The following is a 21,222-nucleotide window of genomic DNA, read 5'->3' on the forward strand; positions in this document are numbered from 1 at the left end:
TCCATCCAATAAAAGATAACATTTGAAAAAATGGGAGTGCAAAATACTTTTAGGGTAGGACTAATCATTCGACATGGTTCTACATCAAGTTGTGGTGTGATTTAGAATATATGACATTTTTTAAACAAACTTTATTGACGGTCCCTAGTATAAACAACCAGTGGTTAGAGCAGCGCTTCCCGTGCAAGTAGCAGTGGAGCTATAAATTTTTCATTGCCAAAGTGAGGCCATTACTCACATACGGGTGGCAATATGTTGATACCTCAAATGTCTAGATGGCCAGTGGGGGGGCCACGGCCACCACGTAGCTCCGCCACTCTGTGTGAGCTCCCCGCACCATGACACAGCAGTCCGGGCACCACGTGTGCATGGTGGTGTTGCGTTTTCTTCCTCTTGCGGGTGGCGGGAGTCGAGTGGCAACCAGCTTTGAGGCACATTACCTCACCTACCATGTCGGAGTGTGCCCCAGAGTTAGGAACATGATACGGGGCGGAAGCCGATAATATTTGATCTTCAAAATACAACTAAAATGCAAATATGAGGCATTCAAAGACGTTATGATGATGTGTAGTATTCTACACTGGTCACTAGGTGTCAGTAATGTTACTGTCATATTTGGCGCCAGACTTGATTGCTGGTTTCTGAAACACCATTGAGAACCTTATCATATTTAATTATATGTATGTACTTAGTAGGGGTGTCACAAGATCTCACAAGATTAAACGTGGCAAGATTTCCTCTTCAGAAAAAAAAAATGTCTCGTGGGCACTAGGCCTGGGATGATAATCAATTGTTAATCACGTTATAAATGAAAATAAACTGAACAATTTTGCCGGCATCAATGTCTGTTTTCCTCATCTCTCGCCTCCAAACATTCAGGAAGAGGGTTCACTCTGTGCATTGGTTCCAGCACCTTGGCACCTTTGTTCCATAGAACAACAGCATGAACGGAGTGAGCCCTTTGCGGTCATACAGCCTCTTCTCTTCCAGTCTTTTGATCCAATTCTTTTTGTGTGAACTTTTCACCCCTTAGGGTTATCTCGTCCTTATCGCACTTAGCTAGATGTGTACAGGTCGGCCATCTCACGGCTGGCTTCCTTTGAATAGCGCGAGTATCTACTCCCTTTTAGAAGACAAAAGACAAAGTTCCTCATTGGTGTATCTTCCCACACTGATATACCGTGTGCCTGTTTGGGGGTTTGTTCCTCGCACTCCTGGACAGACGGCGCTTTTGGAGAGACTTCGCTCTGTTCAGTGGTGACTCGAAGCTTCGATCATAAAAAGACAAAAGACATCTTGTTTCTGTGGACAGTCTTCATTGATAGGAACAATTGCCGAAACACGGTGCAGAAGAGTGTAACATAGTAGAAATTCAATTATGTATTTTAAAAAATATTCTTTCATTGTACTTTTCTTAAAAGTAAATCTCCTGTCATCTCGCGGGCCCAATCTCGTGTATTGTCTCGTCTCGTGACACCCCTGGTACTTACATCCCGTACCTGCACAAGCCACTGCAGTGTGGAAAATGTGTATGTGTTGGAAGATCTGCACAAATACTCAAAGTCGCCCTCCGCTGCCCTTTGCACACCCCTTAACACCTCACCCAGGGGCACGCCCCACTATTTGAGAACTATTTGCTGCCCTACGTCAAGAATGCAGTAGATGTTCCTGCCACCTACAGGACAGAAGTCATCATCCACCTTCTTATTTTTCATGCTGGAATCATTTAAAAAAAATCTTACATTTAATCTGCAGAGATTTCAAATGTTGATGTTATTTTGAAAGAAAACATTGACAGTTTAAGGGGGGTGAAGGTTGACGCTGGCAGGCATGCTGCCATGTGCTTCAAGTCATCCCGTTCGACAAGTTTGTCAAGCTTTAGCTTTGGTTACGTTTGCGTTTGCAGTGACATGATATTTGCTTCAAGCGCTTGGATGCTTTGCTTGTGCCGGCCGTCTTGCAATAAATGAAGGTAAGGTGCAAGAAAAGATGTTCTTGTTGCGCTCTTCTGTTTATTTGCTCGGCAAATTCATTGAACTCAACATGCAGTTCGACTCTTGAATACGCTTGTGTGCTTCACCGCGCTCCATTTTGTTGCGTTTCACTGGTGCCAGTTTCGAGTTCGGTGTGTAGAGTACAGGTAAATAAACGGATATGATCAGTTTCTCAGTAGTATTTCAAATCAGGCGAGGAGTGAGAATATTTCTGTCCTCCGGGGACAGAACCCATCCGACACCAGTTAGTTAACCTCAACATTTGCGTGTTGACCTCAACCGGGGGTGTCCAAACTTTTCCCGGCGAGGGCCACATCGCAAAAAATGAAAGGCTGCAAGGACCACTTTGATATTTTCTAAAGCGACACATGTAGACACGCTCAGACGTGATATATATTTCAAGAAGAAACTGCATCTCAGCTTTGTGATGCCGGTGAAAAAGCCTATTTTTCATATAAACTTCATTCTTTGCTTTTTTTTTTTGCTGTTTTTTTCTTCAGTAATTTTTGTAAATCTTTTTTTGTAATATGATGACTTTATTCCCATAATATTATAACTTTTTCCGCAACCTAATTTTCCTTTATTTTTTGTGTTTCTCCTAATATTATGACTTTTTAAAAAAGTATTTAATTCTATGCTACTAAAATGATTTTATTTTCCTCAATATTACAAGTTTATTCCCGTAAAATTTCTACTTTCTTGTTACAGTACAACTTTTTTCTTGTCAAATTATAGCTGTTTTTTTCTAAATTATCCAACTATTTAAACTTGTGAATTTTCGTCTTGTAATTTTGATTTTATTCCCATTATATTTTGACTTTATTTTATTTTTTAATTACAACATTATTTTCTTATAATAATACATTTTAAAAAACAAATTCTTTAATATTTATTTTGAATTTACTCCTGTAAAATTATAGCTGTTTCTCCATTTCTGCAGTTTTTTTTTAAATTTCTAACTATTTAAACTGTCTTCTTGTAAATTTTCTTCTCGTAATTATGACTTTATTTTTTTTCTGCAACTGAATTGTCAAAAAATTACAACTATTCTCATAATACCTAAAAAAATAAATAAATAAATAAATAATTTGACATTTCAACATTATGCTACTAAACTGACGCTATTTTTCCTCCTAATATGACAATGTTGTTCTCGTAAAATCATGACTTTTTCTTGTTAGATTGCAACTTTTTTCTCGTAATATTTTGACTTTATTCTTTTCCATTTTGGCTGGCGCTTTTGGATTTTGTAGTTTTCCTGTTAAATTCTATTTTCAACCCCAACTTAAGCTTTTATTTTGGGTTGTCTTCATGTCTGACGTGAGGAGCGATGCGGTTCCACTGGCGCGTCTTCTTGGCTTGTGCCTGGCTGCTGCTCCTCCTCGCCTTGATTGACAGGCTTCTCAGGCCCAGATGTGCGAGAGGTCAGCTTTAATTCTTACAAAAACATTCATAGTAAAGACAAATATTAACTGCTCTTGTGTGTTCTGCAGAAACTGAGGTGAAGACCCCAGAACACACTCGGTCATTTAACCAGGTTGGTTTGCACCACAGTACAGTGTAGTACGGTACAGTGCAGTACAGTACGGTACAGTGCAGTACAGTACAGTGCAGTATGGTACAGTACGGTACAGTATGGTACAGTACAGTACAGTACAGTGCATTACGGTACAGTGCAGTACAGTGCATTACGGTACAGTGCAGTACAGTACAGTACGGTACAGTATGGTACAGTACAGTACAGTACAGTGCAGTACAGTACGGTACAGTGCATTACGGTACAGTGCAGTACAGTACAGTACAGTGCAGTACGGTACAGTGCAGTGCAGTACGGTACAGTGCAGTACAGTACGGTACAGTACGGTACAGTACAGTGCAGTATGGTACAGTACGGTACAGTACGGTACAGTACAATATGTGCTGTTTATCACACCAGTAGTCAAATATGATGATTTCCTGATGCATTGTCTTCATCGTACACGTGATAGTTCACACTTTAAGGCAGGGGTGCCCAAACCTTTTCCATCTGAGGCCACTAGATTTTTGACTTTGTAAAATGCTAAAAACAAACAGCAGCCTATGTTAGCATTTTGGATTTTCTCCTTAAGTTACTCTTTTGTTCTCTTTTTTCCTTGCTTGTGACATTAAAAAAAAAAAAAAAAAAAAGCAACAGCAGAAAGTTTGTTCGTATTTGTAAACATGCAGTGGGACCTCGGTTAGCATACGCCCCGGTTAGCGTCGACACTTTGCCTCGGTTTGCGTACATTTTCCGACTTGTGGTGTGATTAATACACTGCGTGAGTGCAGCTGTGTTCTTAATGTATTTTCATCACACACCATCCTCGTTAGCAGCTTGCTAATCCATGGAAACAGAAACCGGAAGTCAGGTTGCTTGCTTGTAGTTTGTGGTTACGCCACAAGTCTCAAACATGTAGTTTTACATGCCTAAAACAGTTGTCAAATTTACCACTGGTAAATTTCTTCTTCGTTCTTTAATACAATAGCGAGTTTCCCCTTCGCTATCAAAATGCTGGCTCGCTCAACTTTCTTTGGCTCCATTTTCGGTTGTTTTGCGTCTGTGATGGAAAGAAAAGCAGAGACTCAAGGCGTGAAACACTATTGAATCCTAAAGATAGCTCCTAGCAAAACCGCCTCTCGCCCAAAGTCAGCTGGGATATGCTCCAGCATACCCCCGCGACCCTCATGAGGAAAAGCGGCAGAGAAAATGGATGGATGGACTCCTAGCAAAACAAGAAGGTGGCAACAATCACGTCTTCAATGAAGGTAAAAGTAAGATTGATCTCATTTGTCATTTAAATGTATTTATATAAAACTATAAGAACGTGTTTAGTGTTCACATTTTTGGCTCTCTGGAAAGTATTCATTGGGTTTACATGATTTCTGATGGGAAAACTGATTCAGTTGGAGTACGTTTATGCTACAGTCGTACCTTCAGGATTCATGATGCTAATCGAGGTTCCACTTTGCAGTCGTCTCTCGTTCATCGTGGTTAATTGGTTCCAGACCCGAAGTTGTCAAGTGCGATTCAATATGAATAAAGGCAGAAAACAGAAAACATGCACTTTCTAAATACAAGTTTGAACATCATTAGACATTAAATAACACCCCAATAGTCACTTTTACACTCACTGACATAACAGACAGACGCTGCTAGGATAGCATAGTTTCCGAGCTACCTAGTTAGCCTCTCCAATTTACTTATTCTAAACTTAAAGGGAAACTAAACAGCTCCAAAAACCTCCATCAAGGTTTTATGGTTTTACATCCATGCTGTAGCCAAGTAGTAACAGCTACATTCCTGATAACATGTAATACTTACAGTATTTTGCCATATTTTGGTCGTCTTCAGCATCACCGGAACTTCCTTCCCGGGCGCATTGTTTTCACATAGCAACACAGAAACGAACGCCTCCACCTGCAGCGTTAGCGTTTCCAAACTCAAAAACAAAAACACAGCAGCGGTGGTGGCAGCTCCGAAATGTACACTTACCTTTTTGTGGTGGTGAGCGCGGCGCCGAAGCGCTGCGGGCGAGTGTGTGGTGAAGCTAGTCGCTATCAGGGTTGTAGCTAGCTGGTGCGGTGCGGCTAAGTGTCGATCCGCGTAACAATGTTAATAATAATAATAAAAACAATGTTGCTGTAACTAGGTTAATATGCATGTCACGTTACATGTAAATGGAGCGTTGTTGGCACTTTTTGGGGTCTTTTTCCTAAGGCCTTATGTGCGGAATAAGCTGTCCCCAAAAGGATTGTGGATGATGGGCAACAATTCCCTCAATAATGCAGCTTTCCTTTAAGAAAGTGTTTTCGGAAGAAGGACAAAGAAGAGAAAAACGTACCACTTCCACACGGAACGAGAGGAGAACCTTTTTTTCCCCACTCGATCTCAGCCATGGCGTGTCGGCTCGGTTTTGCTGGCTCAGTAGCCAGTCTCCGTGTAGTGTGAAAAGAAACGCAATTAACGTCACGTGCTGTAACTTTACTGATGCCTAGTGACCCGAATACTACATAAAACTTGTCTTTCGATATTTTTGGACAAATAATATGCCATAGTCAACCACAAAACAGCTATCATTTATTCTTTTTTTTTTTAACCCCACAATATCGTGAAGGAGTGATATTCGAACCGTGATATAGCGAGGCAAGGCTATATTTAGTATTTTTACAATGTGCCACGGGGCGGTAGAAAATGAGCTGCAGTTCATACATGGCTCACAGGCCACACTTTGGACACCCCCTGCTGTAAGCTGATAGCTCACAATAAAGGTGGTAAGGAGGTATAAGAAGAATAAGTTAGCAATTAACTGCCACATAAACTTGCTCATTTTTTTATGAAAGCCTTTGATGTTGATGTCTCAGTCTTCAGCAGCAGACTGGGGGGTCGTTGTGAAGCGGAGAAGCGAGATGATCTCCACTGTTTGCAAGGACCGGGGTGATTCGCATGTCTCCACCAGCGAGCTGGTCTTGGACCGCATCCTCGTCTCGGACCAACACGGCATCTTGTTCTGTGAGACGCCTGAAGCGAGCGACGCCTACTGGAAGAAGCTCCTCATTGCTGTTGGTGGTAAGCATGACAGTGTTTGGCATCACGGTGCAGCGTGTCAACGGCGAAAGACTCATCCCCGCGTTTATCGCCGTTTATTGGTTCCAGACCCGACCGTGATAAGTGAACTTCTGGAAGGTAGGATTCCTTATTTAAGGCCCTGTCACACCTTGACGATTTAGCCACCTAACGCCAACGTATGAAAAAATTGGCCAATACGCTGGCGTACGTCAAATAAGTGATGGGTAAGTTTTGTGTAAGTTAAGAGCACGCTGAAGCACGCCGGCATACGTCATAGTACGTCCAAGTCGTCCAAAATTTTGTGCATGCACAAAAAATTTTGACGTACAGTATGTCAACGTATGATTAATACGTCCCGCATCCACGGGCAATAAGTTATGCGATCGTTGAGGCCCGTTCACCCACGTTATTTGTAAGCTACGTACAAGTCAAAATACGTCAACATACCTTGAGACAGAACTGTCTTCTTGGCGTAGGGAGATGGGGAGGAGGAGAGCCTGTCGTGTTTGTATTTGCAGGTAAGTTTGCAGCTTGACCAGTAGAGGGCACTGTGGCACTGGGAATGGAACCAACTTGTATTGATTCAACTTTATTATCAACTTTATTAATGCCCTTAGCGAGTCACAAACCGCTCATTCATTCATTCCTCCACTCAGCTGGGCAGAGGAGAAGCCGTGAAGCCGCTGACTCCGCTCTGTCTCCGAGGAATGAATGAATGAGCGAGCGAACGAGTTAAGGCGGCGAGGCCTCTCTCCATCTCCCTACGCCAAGAAGACAGTTCTGTCTCAAGGTATGTTGACGTATATTGACTTGTACGTAACTTACAAATAACGTGTGTGAACGGGCGTCAACGATCGCATATTAATCATATGTTGACATACGTCGAAATGTTTTGTGCATGCACAAATTTTTCGATGACTTGGACGTACTATACGTATGCCAGCGTGCTTCAGCGTGCTCTTAACTTACACAAAACTTACCCATCACTTATTTGACGTACGCCAGCGTATTGGCCAATTTTTTCATACGTTGGCGATAGCTGGCTAAATCGTCAAGGTTTGACAGGCGTTGGGCAGAAATTGTGAACACCGGCGACACGCTACGCATTCGTTGATATAAGTTGTCTATAAGTTCTAGAAGCGTTCTATATAAGTTACTAATACGTCATGTTTACGTCTACCTCGTTATGAATACGCTATGTATACGCCCAAAATTGAAGAAAAAAAACGTCGGCAGTTCAACATATGCCATCAAAATGATCACGTCAGGCATGCGCTGTCTAAATCGTCAAGGTGTGACAGGGCCCTTAGAAATGGAATATTTTCCTGTTTACTAGCTTCTAAGTACGGGTTTTAATGTTATTAGAACCTTTGAGACATGAAACAACACCCCCAGAGTCACCTTTACAAATTGACCTTTACCTTTTTAAATTAGGTTGGGGTAAAACTTGTAACATTATGGGAATAACGTCATAGTAAAACATGTATAGGTTTGTCCATCGATTAACATATTTCATCACAATTAATCACATTTTGTCTGTAGTTAACACATAATTAATCACACTAGATAGAAATAAGTTTTTATCTATATGATACGCAACTACGATAACTACATCAAATTTTGTGTAAAGGGCTATCAATATTCCAAAAATTTTATTCCAAAAAATAATGCACATTTAGAAATCCTGGATGGATGGCAAATAAATGCAAATTTTTGAACTTTTAAAAATGCGATGATGATGTTGCCACACATTCTGTGTGGATAACCTGAAGGAGAGCGTGTACTGCAACAACCCACAGACCACCGAGGCCCTGAATACCAATACCCGTCCAGAAATTCGGAGAATCCTCCTTGAGATGTGTGGCAATGTCATGTTGAAAGTGTTTGAAATAAACTAAACCAGCGCCACAGTCCCTAGGGGGTAGAGTTCCACACAATCTGGGGTTTGCCATGATTTGTTGTGATGTATCTCCCAGGGGCATCGTCATCAGTTAATTCCTTTCTTTGCCATTTTGGCTCTCCGCTCCACTATTGCTAGTTTTATCACTTTTATCGTTTATTATCTTAGCACGTCTGTCACCTCAACTTCTGAGCAAACTGCAGTTTGTAACGTACGCTGCTCGTGGCAGGATCCTTCTCCAGTGCGGAGGACGTCCCAGAGCACCTCGTTCACGACCATCAGAGGAACGGCCTGCCCCGCCTCTCGTCACTGGCGCCGGAGGAAATAACGCACAGGTGAATCAGTGACGAACCTTATCCTTCCTTGTCACAGCCATCACACGTGATGTTCTCATGTTGTTGCCAACAGATTAAAGACTTATTTTAAGTTCATCGTCGTGCGGGATCCATTCGAGCGCCTGATTACTACGTTTGAGGACAAATTCCTCTTCAACAAACCCTCAGAACCTTGGTACAAGCACACCATCTCCCCCGCCATCATCCACAAGTACCGCACGGACTTTCCCTTCCTCGCCGATGCCGGCTTAGTCTTTGATGAATTTGTCCGCTACCTGGGGGATGCGGAGGGCCGGAGCCTCTTGGACTGGCAGTTCGGCGAGCACATCATCCACTGGGCAACCTACGTGGAGCTGTGCGCGCCGTGTGACATCAGCTATGATGTCATTGGCCACCATGAGACACTGGAACGAGACGCCGCCCACATCCTGAGGAAAGCGGCCATCGAGCATCTGGTGTCCTACCCGGCCATCCCTCCTGGCGTCTCGTGCTACAACAAGACCAAGGTGGAACGCTACTTCTCAGGTATCAGCAAGCGGGACATCAGGCGCCTCTACGAGCGCTATCAGGGGGACTTTCACTTATTTGGGTACCCAACACCTGACTTTCTGCTCAACTGACATTCACGTTATTCTCATGGGATGTCTAATACAACAATACCACAGTATTGTGCTCGTGAATTCCACATCCAAGAGGTTTAAGGCAGTGCTGGATAACGATGGCGCTCACACTGAATCAGGGGTGTCCAAACTTTTTCCACCGAGGGCCACATGCTTGACAATGAAAGGTATTTTGTCAAGCATGTAGATATGCTCACAAATGATGTCTATTTCCAGTAAGAAACTGCATGGCAGCTTTGTGATATGGGTGGAAAAACCTACACTCGTATCAACTTCCGTCTTTGCTCGCTGTTTTCCCCCATTTTTGCTGTTGTTTTTTGTTTTTTGTTTTTTTCCAAAACTGTGTTCTTAATTATTCTTCTTACATTTTCTTCTCGGAATATTTTGACTTTATTCCCATAATATTATAACTTTTTCCCCAAACTAATTTTCCGTGTTTTGTTTTTCTCAAATATTACAACTTAAAACTGATTTTATTTAATATTTCAACTTTGCTACTAAATAACATAACTTTTTTCATAATATTTTTACTTTATTCTCATAAAACATTTCCGCCGGTGTATTTTAATTTTTTTTTTTCCCCAACTATTTCAACTATTGCAACCTATTTTCCGAAAATTACCAAAACTTTATTTCTTGTTTTTTTTCCCCAGAATATTATGACTTTATTCTCATAATATTTTGACTTTATTTCTATGATATTATAACTTTTCCCCGAAACTTATTTTCCATATTTTGTTTTTCTAAAAAAAACAACTTTAATATTTCAGTTCTATGCTACTAAAATGACATTTTTTCTCATAATATTTTGACTTTATTCTCATAAAATTACAGCTTTTTTCCATTTCTGCTGGTGTTTTTTTATTTGTTAATTTTTCAACTATTTCAACTTTCTTGTAAAGTTTCTTCTCGTAATTATGACTTTATTTCCATAATATTTTGACTTTTCCCCACAACCTATTTTCCAAAAATGACCAAAACTTTATTTGCTGTTTTTTTATTTTACAAATACTTAAACTTTACATTAACATTATTTGTTGTTTTTGTTTGTTTTCCACAATGTTACGACTTTTAAAATGTAATGTCTTTCTTTATATTTACCTTTAGCTTTATGTTACTGAAATGATGTTTTTTTCCCCATAACATTACTAATCCAATCCAATTCACTTTATTTATAGAGCACATTTTATAAACACTGTTTCCAAAGTGCTGCACAGACTAGCAAAACCACAAATAATAAGTTAATAAGGGAATGTAAATGTAAATGTAAATAAGAAGTAAAAATCACTACAGTAAAAACGAAAAAAATCCAATAAATAAAAACAAAGAAACGTATAACAGTAAAATATTTAAACAGGAAGTAAAAACCAATAAAAGCAAAACATTCCAAGAAGTAGGTAAAAAAGATAAATAAGTACTCAATGTGCGCGCTGGAGTGTAGATTTGGATGAGGTCCGAGATGTACTGAGGGGCCAGCCCATTCAAAGCCTGCAAAACAAACAATAAAATCTTAAAATCAATCCTAAAACGCACAGGCAACCAGTGCAGGGAGGCTAAAATTGGGGTAATATGCTCCCTCTTTTTGGTTGCTGTTAAAAGCCGTGCTGCAGAGTTCTGGACTAACTGTAAGCCAGAGAGTCATTTATGGTTTATTCCCGAGTAAAGTGCATTATGGTAGTCCAGATGTGACAAAATAAAAGCCTGCATGCCGTGTTTGAAATGTCACAAAGATAAAAATGATTTCATTTTGGATCAAAGCCAAAGATGATAAAAACAGGATTTTACGACAGCGTTGATTTGTTTATTAAGTTTAAAATCACTATCGATTATGGCGCCAAGGCTGGTGGCTGTGGAAATGACTTGATTCTTGACCGGGCCCAAGTCCAAGAGGGGGTTATTATTATTATTAAGGATGATGACTTCTGTCTTCCCCTCATTGAGCTTAAAAAAATGTTGAGCCAACCAGACCTTGATGTCACTTAAGCACTCAAGAAGGGGAGTCAGGGGGGCATGGTCATTTCTTGTAATTGGTAAATAGATCTGGCAGTCATCTGCATAAAAGTGATAGGAGATGCCATGCTTTCTAAAAATTGTACTAAGTGGGCTAAGGTAGAGAGCAAATAGGATGGGCCCCAGGATTGATCCCTGGGGGACTCCACATTCCAGGGGGGGCAGTAGACGAGGTGGAGTCACCAAGTCCCACAGTAAGGCATCTCCCTGACAAATAGGACCTGAACCACTCAAGGGCAGCCCCCCTGACACCCACACAGTTTTCCAAACGAGATAAAAGAATAGTGTGGTCCACTGTGTCGAAGGCAGCAGTCAGGTCTAAAAGCAGTAAGATGGCTGAACCACCAGTATCAGTCATTAAAAACAGGTCATTAAAACCTTTAAAAGTACAGACTCAGTGCGATGAAAGGCCCTGTAACCTGACTGGAAGGTGTCTAAAATCCCATTTTCATCTAAAAAAGGCTGCATCTGTGCAAGAACACTTCTTTCTAAAATCTTTGAGATAAAAGGTAGTTTAGAAATGGACCGATAATTTGATCAAATTGAAGGATCCAGACCTGTTTTTTAAGCAAAGGTTCAACAGCAGCCTTTTTACAAAAGGAAGGGACAATACCAGAGGACAGGCTGCTGTTGATGATATTACACACATAGGGGCCAATAGTTGCCCACACCTCCCTAAAAAAGTGAGGGGGAACAGGGTCAATGGGAGAGGAAGAAGGCTTAAGACCATCAACTACTTGGTAATAAAAGCCAGCGACACAGGTTCAAACTGATTAAAAACTTTAGAGCACTGTGTCACTGTAGACGAATTAAAAGAGGGGGGTGATATATTGGCATGTATAGACGCAACCTTATTATTAAAAAAGTGCAGGAAATGTTCACAGGTGTCAGCAGAAACTTCCAGTGTCGTGGATGGACTGTGGTTTAAAACAGAATCAATAGTTTTAAAAAGAACACAACATTATTCTCGTAAAATTATTACTTTTTCTTGTTATTTTTCTTAATATTTTTCATTCATACTTGTAAAATTACCGCTTTTTTTTTTCAATTTTTGCCGTTTTTTTTGTTTACTTGTTAAATTATAGTACCCCGCCTCTCGCCCGAAGTCAACTGGAATAGGCTCCAGCATACCCTTGGATGCATGGATGTTACATTATATTTTTAGAATGTACTGCGGGCCAATAAAAAAAACAGCCGCGTGCCGCAAACGACCGAAAGGCCACGTGGACTCTCTTGTGCTGCTAGCCAATTAGACAATCATGAACGTATGTTGAGTTATTTTCAGAGGACAGTAAATGTATACCTCTTTCCAAGCTGTACAGTGACTACTCTAAATTATATTAAAGTTTCATTTGTATGGTACCGTCACTTGAGAAGAAAGATATATTAACATGCTTGCTGGAATATGAGTTACTGTTTACATTTAATATTATTCATAAAGTTTCAATGTTACAATGTCATAAATAATGAATAAAATACTTTTGGATTATTTATTATTTAGTTTTATATTCATTTAATTAAAACGACGCGTGAAATTATTATTATTTTGTCTCTTTTCAAATGGAGAACAAATGGCTCGCTGTGTATGTGATTTGCAGTTACATAAAATGTCCACACGATGGAAGTAAACTCGTATTTAATATTTGAACGCCACAAATGTGTTGGGATAAAAGTCTACATTGCAACTTGAAAGGGAGGGTTAACATTAAGTTGACTTGTACGGCGAAAGCACGATGTCCGTTGTTGTAAAGGTTGCGTGAGTTTGAACATGCATGATTGTGCTCGTGTCCGCAGTCCCCGTCTGACAGGTCGGTCCTGCTCTGCCATTTGAATATTGTTTAACCAACAGATGGGGCTTTTGGCTCTCAGAGTGCCAAGCGTGGATCTTAATGGTAACTAACGTGCGCTGCAGTTGACAAACACAAGGCGAGCCGTGGTCTCACAAACGTGGGCTTGCACGTGCACTGCCATAACTTCTTTGGCCAAAGGCCAAAACAAGTGTAAGGATGCGGGGTCCACTTTGATATGATTCACTTTTCTTTCTTTTATTCTGTATTTCGGTTAAACACCACTTTTACCGAGCCGACATTTAGAGAAAGACTGTACTGCATCCGTGCATGTAGACTGAGCATCGCTCTCGTGGGCCGCTTGCCACACCCTTGATAACCAATATTGACAGTGACGTCTCTCCTGCGCATGTCCGCAAGAGTGCTGACTGCCTTGATATACAGTATGTCTCGTTTGCGTTAAGTGTAGTAACTGGTTATTACGCGTGTCTATTTGTAACAGGTCATGTAATTCTCCACGCTAAATATTTCCTCTTCTGAACAATTAGGACCGGCTTTCGGTGTAGCGCGACCCTCTCATAACGGCGACAAGCTACCGAGAAGCGGACTAGAAAAAAACGGAAGTTACGTGCTTTTATATTTAGTATAGCATATGTAAAGGAAAGCGTAACCACGGATACTCGTAAAAATTACCGCTGAAATATTGACTGTGGTTAATTATTTCTGTCTGACGTACTCTAAGAATGACACTTTTTTCTTGATCAATACAAAATGCTGCCTTTAATACTGACAACCTTTACGTTGAAGTTCCCTGACGGAAGTTCCTAACCCTGCTTTAGAGCGCAGGCCAGGGCGGCTAGTAGCGAGCTAACAGGGAGTCCGCTGCTGCCACCTCAACATGGAGTAGCAAGAGCCCCGCGTTGACTGCCGAGAAGCGGACCGCACAGAGATAAAGACAGAGACAAATGACGCTTTTGTAGCTGAAAAAGGGACGCACGGCTTGTATTTGAAAGATGGCGAACGACTCCCCGGCTAAAAGTCTAGTAGACATCGACTTGGCTTCACTGCGGGTGAGTGAGTGCTTCCGACCTGAGATCTGTGTTTTTCCCTGCTTTAGTCGCGTTTATGTGTTGTAGCTCGACAAAACACACATCGTGCAGTGTGGCTAATGTAAATGGGGCACAGATGTCGTTCGTTGTCTCGGGCGAAGTGGTGGAAATGACCGCTGAGTCGTCGCGAGGTGTTGCCGCTGTCTGCTTTTCCTTTGTTCCAGATGCACTGGGAACGACAGGCTTTAGCAGGGCGCAACAGCTGGCTCACGCCACACAATACCTCCTCATAACACTCCATTTCTGACCTGTGTAACGCCGCATCTGTCCTTTCTCTTCCAGGACCCAGCCGGGATATTTGAATTGGTGGAGGTGGTTGGAAATGGGACCTACGGACAAGTATACAAGGTTGGTTGGAGGCGCAGTGCGTGATATGTCCTGCAGGAGACCGATGGTCACCACAGGCTTGTTTTCATTTTCCGCCGCCGAACCTCTGTGAGAACAAAACAACTCCCGATTTGCTAAGGGACGTCTTTCAGGTGTTGCCTTCAGGCTGTGAGCTCACGTAAAGCATGACATTACTTTTGTCTGTGCCCAGTTGTCTGACCCCGATCTCGGTTGTGAGCATTGAGTTAGAGAGTGATTCAGTCCGTCTGGTGCCTCACCTGTCTTACGTCACCCTTACTTACTGAAAAGAAGATGAGGAGGCAAGGATGAACAAGTCTTACAGTGACTCGCCAAAGTCGGAAGCCATTTTTATGTCCTGGTTGCATCAGGACTAAAGCTGCGTTCTCATCTTTGAACCGTTTGCTCTGCTTGACTACATACACGTCACATACACGGTCCGGTCGAGGCGCGACTTTATGCACGTGTTTATGTAACGCAGTTCAGCCCTGCAGCCTGGCCCCCGAAACGCAAACCTGCATCCAAAAATCTCTGCTAAGTGAGAGCGAGGCGGCGAGCTAAAAGCCCGAGCTGTGAACTCGTCCAGCATGGCTTTGAAGGTGTCAGGGAGGGAGGTTGACACACCAGCTGGCATCCGTTTCGCTTAAATGAGATTAATTATTTGGTCGGCCGACAAAAAAGCAAGTGTGAACACTAACTAGATCGCACCAAGTATCTTTTCGAACATGTTTAAGCCAGGCTACGAATGTGAACGCACATGTGGGTATCCACATGCTATCGTTTTTGGAAGTGAACTTTGCGGCTGTTATGACGAGGGAGAGTGGTAATATGTGTTTGGTCCAGGTTAGTGGTGTCAGGAGACACTCAGTTCACGAGACAAGACGATACATGAGATTGTATCTATGAGACATTACTTTTAAGAAAAGTACAGTAAAAAAAATCTAAAAAATATCACAATATATTGCAATCTACTAATTTAATTTGTAGTATGTCACACTCTTCTGCAGTCTGTGTATATCCTACCGGACCCGCCTCCACCCACCGAGACAAAGAGACTGTACAATTGAGAAGATGGCTCACTCCGTTCATGCCGTTGATCTATGGAACAAACACGGCAAGGTTCTAAAACCAATGCACAGGGTGAACTCTCTTCCTGCCGTTGAATCATTTAGTGTTGCATGTAGAAAAAAATGTGAAATAATTATAAACGATGAATGGGTAGAACTTACTGTTGATGCGGACTAACCGTGTATCCTGGCGAGACCGAATTCAGTAGTGTTTCTCACCTCCTTTTATCAAATTACTTTCTTTGGCCCCATGGCAGCATATTTAGCAGTCGCACTGAATAAAACAAATGCATGGACATTGGCTCAGCAACACGTACGGGGCTTTGTTTGGAGACTTGATTTTGCGGAACAGTACAATACAGGGCAAACGGACTACTTTGTGTGCGGAGATGGTGTACGAAAACCGTACAAAAGTTCACTATCAGGTTTTTTCCGAAATATATTCTTTACAAAATTATGCTGTTTTGTATTTGAATGCCACCTGTTATTAGAGGAAAAAATAAGCATATTTAAACAAATGTTTTATTTTTTTACCTAAATTAAGCATTTTTACATATAAAAATGGTCAAATGAATGGTAATATAAGGTATTCGGAAGATGCATTCAAAGATGCTGTAATGATATGCCACCCCCCCTCCCCCCCAAACCCCTCCCCGAGCACTGGAACACATTTACAGCAGCACACATCAACACGTGTCTCATTTATGTCTTCAGTGGGTGATTTTCTCTTATTGTGCCACCTATATTGGGTAATACGAGTGTAAAAGTTACTATAGGGGTGTTACTTTGTGTAGAGGGCTCTAATAATGTTAAAAAACATATTCAGAAGGTCGTAAACAGGTTTTCTATGCTGTAACTATAAAAATATTCCATTTATAAAGAAGGAATCCTACTTTGCGGACATGTACTTATCAAAGGCGTGTTTGGGACCAATTAAACGTAATAAAGGAGGGATTCCGAAGATGGAGGTTTGGTTGTATTATCTTTTGTTAAGTAACTTTTTTTTTTTTGAGAAAGTTTGTACATTAAAACACTTTTTGCAGGCGTACCTTGTCGTGACTGAGTGAAGGTGCACATTACTACGAGGGATGGGGGAAATAATTGACTCTTAGATGCATCGCGATGCGGACATTGGCGATTGTTAATGTCAGTAATCGATGCTGATGAAACAAAAAGGCGCAAAGCGGAAGTGCCACCCAGACAGTTGATGGTGCTCCTAAGTGTAATGGGCGCCACACACGGGAGGCGACAAACGACTGCGATTGGCGAAGCTCAGCGCCAACGCGTAAAACACCATGCACACGGGAGGTGACGAGCAGCTGTGACCAGCTACACGGGAGAGCGACTTGTATGAGCCTCTCACGGTTTTGATTTGGCTGTCTTGCTAGTATTGAAGATAAACTTGCATAAATGTCCATGTAAGTGAATGTAAACATACCCGCCGTTTACTCTGGCACCCATGCCGCTGTTTTTTTCTTTACGTCTCTATATTCTTTTTTAAGAAATGTCAAATAGCTCCGGGAAATCTGACACAACAAGTATAGCGTACTGATTAGCATCCTGTCTGCTCATTGGTCGAGCAGTGAAACTCCCGCTGATTGGTCCTCGTCTGGGCGACAGCGATGAAACCGTGAACATTTTTCTACTTTCTGGGATCGCGTCGCTTGGCTGAACAGTGACACGCCATAATCGCCCTATCGTGCAGGTTCCATTGAAAATGAATGGCGTGGAGGCAATGTCGCCTCCCGTGTGTGGCGCCCATAAGATGCTAACAGAATGGCTGAGCGTAAACTCCGACACGCACCCGCTGGATTTAAAGCGAGCGTCTGAAAGCACTTTGGCTTTCACGTAGTTGAAGGTAAAAATGAGCTGGACAGGAGCCAGACAATAAGCAAGCTTGGTCACATAAGCGACATGACAACTATAGCACGTTTCCACCCGAACCAGGAGGAAAAGCAGCCAGCTCAAGTTGCTGCCAACCAGAGAACCATCGAGCAGGTGATAACTCATTTTCCACCCAACTTGGAAAAGGCGAAGCGAATCACAAAGTCAACCGCATCTTTTATTGCGAAGGATTTGTGGCCATATTCGGTTGTTGAGAAGCAGGGCTTTCATACTTTGTGGCGCACTTTGGAACCCAGATACAACGTTCCATTGCAACGTTATTTCTCTGACAATGCAATTGTGAACAAGGGCAGCCTACTTTGTTTGGTTATTCATATTATACTGACGTCTGCAAGCATTCCTCTTGTATGAGAGCCGCTGGTACAGAAATCTAATGCTCAGGATTTTAGGTTGAATTCAGAAGTCTATTATTTATTTGTGAATAATGGCAGATTTTTTATGTTGTTTACTCAGAATATGCTGAAGTTTGTTCATTTTATACATGCTGCTACTGGTGCACTTTTACCCTTTCTGCTGGTTCTGTGCAATGGGAAATATGTTGGTGGATGGAACCTGACAATTATTAAAAGATAATGGACGTTTCATGTTTATTTAAATTGTGGATCCTTACAAATATGCTTTGTTTTAATAGTGCATGGTGAGTAAAAATACATTTTATATATAGAAAAAAAATATAATGGACAAACACAAAAAAAGATGCATCGATAATAATAATAATCGCATCACAGGCCTCTGAATCGTAATCGCATCAAATTGTGAGGTGGCCAGAGGTTCCCATCCCTAATTACTACTAGACCACTATAAGAGCACCAAAAGATTTAGCTGTGACGAAGCCAAGTGGTCTAATGACCGGCATCCTATCCCATGGTCTACTCTCTGAGGGAATCCATCTGTGTGCGTGTGCTTTTATGTCCGTCATGTTTGGGAAGTCAAGTAGTATTCTAAGAGCCAGAGAGAGCGTGATGACCGCTGTCTCCCCACCAGACGGGTGGTGATGAGGCCGCATGGGACAGAAGACGAAATGCACGTAAATGTCGGAAAGCCACTCTCACAAGTGACGACGGTCAGATGACACGGAGATGCGCAGGATGAGTCCAGCTGTCTACACTGGACTTGCAGCTTTCTGCGGCTTGCTGATCAGCGCTCGGTCGCTGTATTGACAGCTGAGTGGGTCATGTGACCTGTGTGTGGTTAGTGGCAAGTGGCCGAAGAGCAGCTGAGAAACCTCCACTCGACACCAATTTTCACAAAGCTTAAGTTAGTTTGTCTTTTTGAACAAGGGGTGTTTGGCTGCAGGCAAAGCGCAACAGCCCCCCCCCCCCATTGGAAAAAGGGGGAAGTTTCTCTCTCTCGGGCTGGTTTGGGTTCACAGTCGGCACGCCTCTCTTCACTTTTGACTCCTTAGCGACATTTCTCTGTGGCTTTGTTGTTGCGTATTGATGACAATGTATAGTAATAGTTTGGGGGTGACCTGTGACTTTACCTCATGATGCTGTTGTGTGTGGCCACCAAGATAAACAACACAAAGCTCATGCTCTACCGCTGCTTGGGTGAGGAAGGGTTGGGCACAGATTTTGATGGACAGCCGTAATAAAAATAATCACCCGCTTCTACTGTGGCTGTCTCACTGATCCGAGTGGAAGTCTGGATCTAATGTAGCATGAAGGCACCTGTGCATAGAACCAGGACTGGCACACTCGCATTTATTTATTTGTTTTTACCGGTAAAAATGGTGCACTGGACCCCAGTGGATGAACTGGGTCAGCAGAGAGAGAAGAGTTTGTAGTAAAGAAGTCAGTGAGTGAGTCAGTGGGAGCGTTATGATAGCACACGGCTGCTCTCAACTCATTAGTTGTTTGTCTCCAAGTTTCATGAAAAAAAAAAAACATGGCTTGAGCCACACAAAGAGGCTCTTTCTGGGTTTCCCTTTTATCATCTGGTGTCGAACCAGCTGGCTCGGTCTGCTATCTTTCTCTGGATAGAGGAGTAACACAACAAGGTAGTCATGATAACAGTAAAACAGACACACTGCACAAAGGCTTGAGATCAGAGGTCTCCAGCAGGATGTGCTCCAGGCTGGCTGTGACATTTTTGTCTGATTTATAAAATTTTAAATATTTTTTGTCCCCCAAAATTTTCCATAAATTGAAACGTCTGTCAATCGACATTATCTTGAATTCGACATATTGCTGCAAATGGATACATGGAGACGGAAGATCTTCTCTTTCAGTCAGAAATGCACACATTCAGGAGGTTAGGCAATAAAAAGCTCAGCATTGAATGCACAACAAGGTACAGTGGTGTGGAAGGGTTTTATTTTTTTGCATGTTTGTCATGTGTCAGATCATCAAACAAATGTAAATATTAGTCACTGACAACACAGCTGAACACAAAATGTGTGGTTTTTTTTTAAATGGAACATCTTATTTTTAAGGGTGAAAAAAGCTCAGTCGCCTGTCTATGATGTCATCAGGGGTTGACTCTGTAGTTTTTGCTAACCAACGTAGTTGCACCACCAAGTCTTTGAGTTTCTTGTGATCACGGCTGCAAAATAACCCAGAATGTAGTCAAAGAAAGTTGCAAGTGCCAGCATTTTGATAAAGAAGGCAAGAAACATGATTGAATTCAATAAATAACTCACTGCAAAACACATAGGTGGTTGTTTTTTGTCAACAATCAAGTCTTCTTCAGTTATCGCTTTCATTTTTCTGTGTATTTATATGCATTTTGAATGGTTTTCTGCATTTCAAACTATCATTGTAAAACTATAAAAAAAAAATTTTGTGTATGGAATGGATGAATTGTTTGCATTATTTCCTATGGGAAATTGGTTACAGTACGTTTTGGTTTGAATCTAACCAAGGTTCCACTGTAGTAGCGTACCCTGCTCCGTCTCGCCCACAGTTTGGGGGTGCTTGGCCTGAAACGGTTGAAGACTCCTGCTCTAGATAGTCCAAATCAAATTTTGTCACGTGGCTGATTACATTTTTTCTTAAACACAGTGGCACCTCGGTTTTTGTTATTGATTTATTCCAAATGGTTCGGCGAAAACTGAAGCAATTTTTCCCCCATAGGAAATAATGTAATTTATTAATCCGATGCAGACTTCATATAAGCAGAAAATGATGCAAAATAATTATAAATGACAAGTGGATGGAACTTGTTGTTGATGTGGACATCCTGGCGAGATGGAGTTCAATAGTGTTTCTCGCCTTCCTCATTTTTGTCCCTATGCCGGGTTATTTTAGTAGTAGCGATGCGCAGGGTGCTTCATATGGGCACTTGATTGGACACACAGAGACTTGACTGTACATGTTTTGATGTGCCTGCGATTGACTGGCGACCAGTCCAGGGTGTACCCCGCCTCTCGCTCGTCAGCTGGAATATGCTCCAGCATACCCGCGACCTTAATGGCATTGAAAATGGATGGATGGATGTTTTGTTGATTGTGATGCTTTTTGAGCCACTTCTTTGTTGCCTTTGCTGTTTGTTTTGGGTCACTGTCCTTCCCCTCAAGATGAGGTGCTTTGGCCTTCGGGAGCTTGCTCGGCCCGATGGGCAGTGC

At 41.9% G+C, this 21,222-nt stretch overlaps 2 protein-coding genes across 14 annotated transcripts in view; both read left to right on the plus strand.

Moving 5' to 3' along the window:
* The first annotated feature begins 86 nt into the window (after positions 1 to 86).
* Positions 87 to 13,038, plus strand: LOC129180283 (carbohydrate sulfotransferase 10-like). 6 transcript variants are annotated; one of them, XM_054774807.1, is made up of 6 exons: positions 87 to 1,972; positions 3,320 to 3,418; positions 3,488 to 3,531; positions 6,375 to 6,579; positions 8,709 to 8,814; positions 8,888 to 13,038. In XM_054774807.1, exons 2-6 carry the CDS (start codon positions 3,325 to 3,327, stop codon positions 9,432 to 9,434), a joined length of 996 nt encoding a protein of 331 aa, XP_054630782.1. In that variant the 5' UTR covers positions 87 to 1,972; positions 3,320 to 3,324; the 3' UTR covers positions 9,435 to 13,038. The 6 variants fall into 6 exon arrangements, with proteins under 6 accessions (XP_054630782.1, XP_054630697.1, XP_054630612.1 ...); XM_054774722.1 differs by having other exon boundaries at positions 87 to 1,971; positions 3,315 to 3,418; XM_054774637.1 differs by having other exon boundaries at positions 87 to 3,418; positions 8,888 to 13,037.
* An 837-nt stretch (positions 13,039 to 13,875) lies between these two features.
* LOC129179918 (mitogen-activated protein kinase kinase kinase kinase 4) overlaps positions 13,876 to 21,222 on the plus strand; it is a 40,550-nt gene continuing 33,203 nt past the window's right edge. For 2 of the 8 annotated variants that reach the window (XR_008570096.1, XM_054774200.1), the window contains exons 1-2: positions 13,890 to 14,301; positions 14,623 to 14,688. Coding sequence is in view for 7 of the 8 variants with exons in the window: in XM_054774200.1 (XP_054630175.1) it covers positions 14,245 to 14,301; positions 14,623 to 14,688 (123 nt within the window). In the remaining variant the exon portion in view is untranslated. Of the gene's footprint in view, positions 14,302 to 14,622; positions 14,689 to 21,222 lie in introns of all 8 variants that reach the window. The other 6 variants (XM_054774290.1, XM_054773901.1, XM_054773812.1 and 3 more) reach the window with 6 other exon arrangements.

This window comes from Dunckerocampus dactyliophorus, chromosome 1 (genome assembly GCF_027744805.1).
Source record: "Dunckerocampus dactyliophorus isolate RoL2022-P2 chromosome 1, RoL_Ddac_1.1, whole genome shotgun sequence".
In the NCBI taxonomy this organism is placed as follows: Eukaryota; Metazoa; Chordata; class Actinopteri; order Syngnathiformes; family Syngnathidae; genus Dunckerocampus; species Dunckerocampus dactyliophorus.

What these genes read in the sequence shown, in the direction of transcription:
- LOC129180283 (XM_054774807.1), top strand. Translation starts at nt 3,325, where the DNA reads ATGCGGTTCCACTGGCGCGTCTTCTTGGCTTGTGCCTGGCTGCTGCTC. An exon ending in CAGGCCCAGATGTGCGAGAG is followed by an intron (nt 3,419 to 3,487) that starts GTCAGCTTTAAT and finishes TGTGTTCTGCAG; the next exon opens with AAACTGAGGTGAAGACCCCA. An exon ending in ACACTCGGTCATTTAACCAG is followed by an intron (nt 3,532 to 6,374) that starts GTTGGTTTGCAC and finishes TTGATGTCTCAG; the next exon opens with TCTTCAGCAGCAGACTGGGG.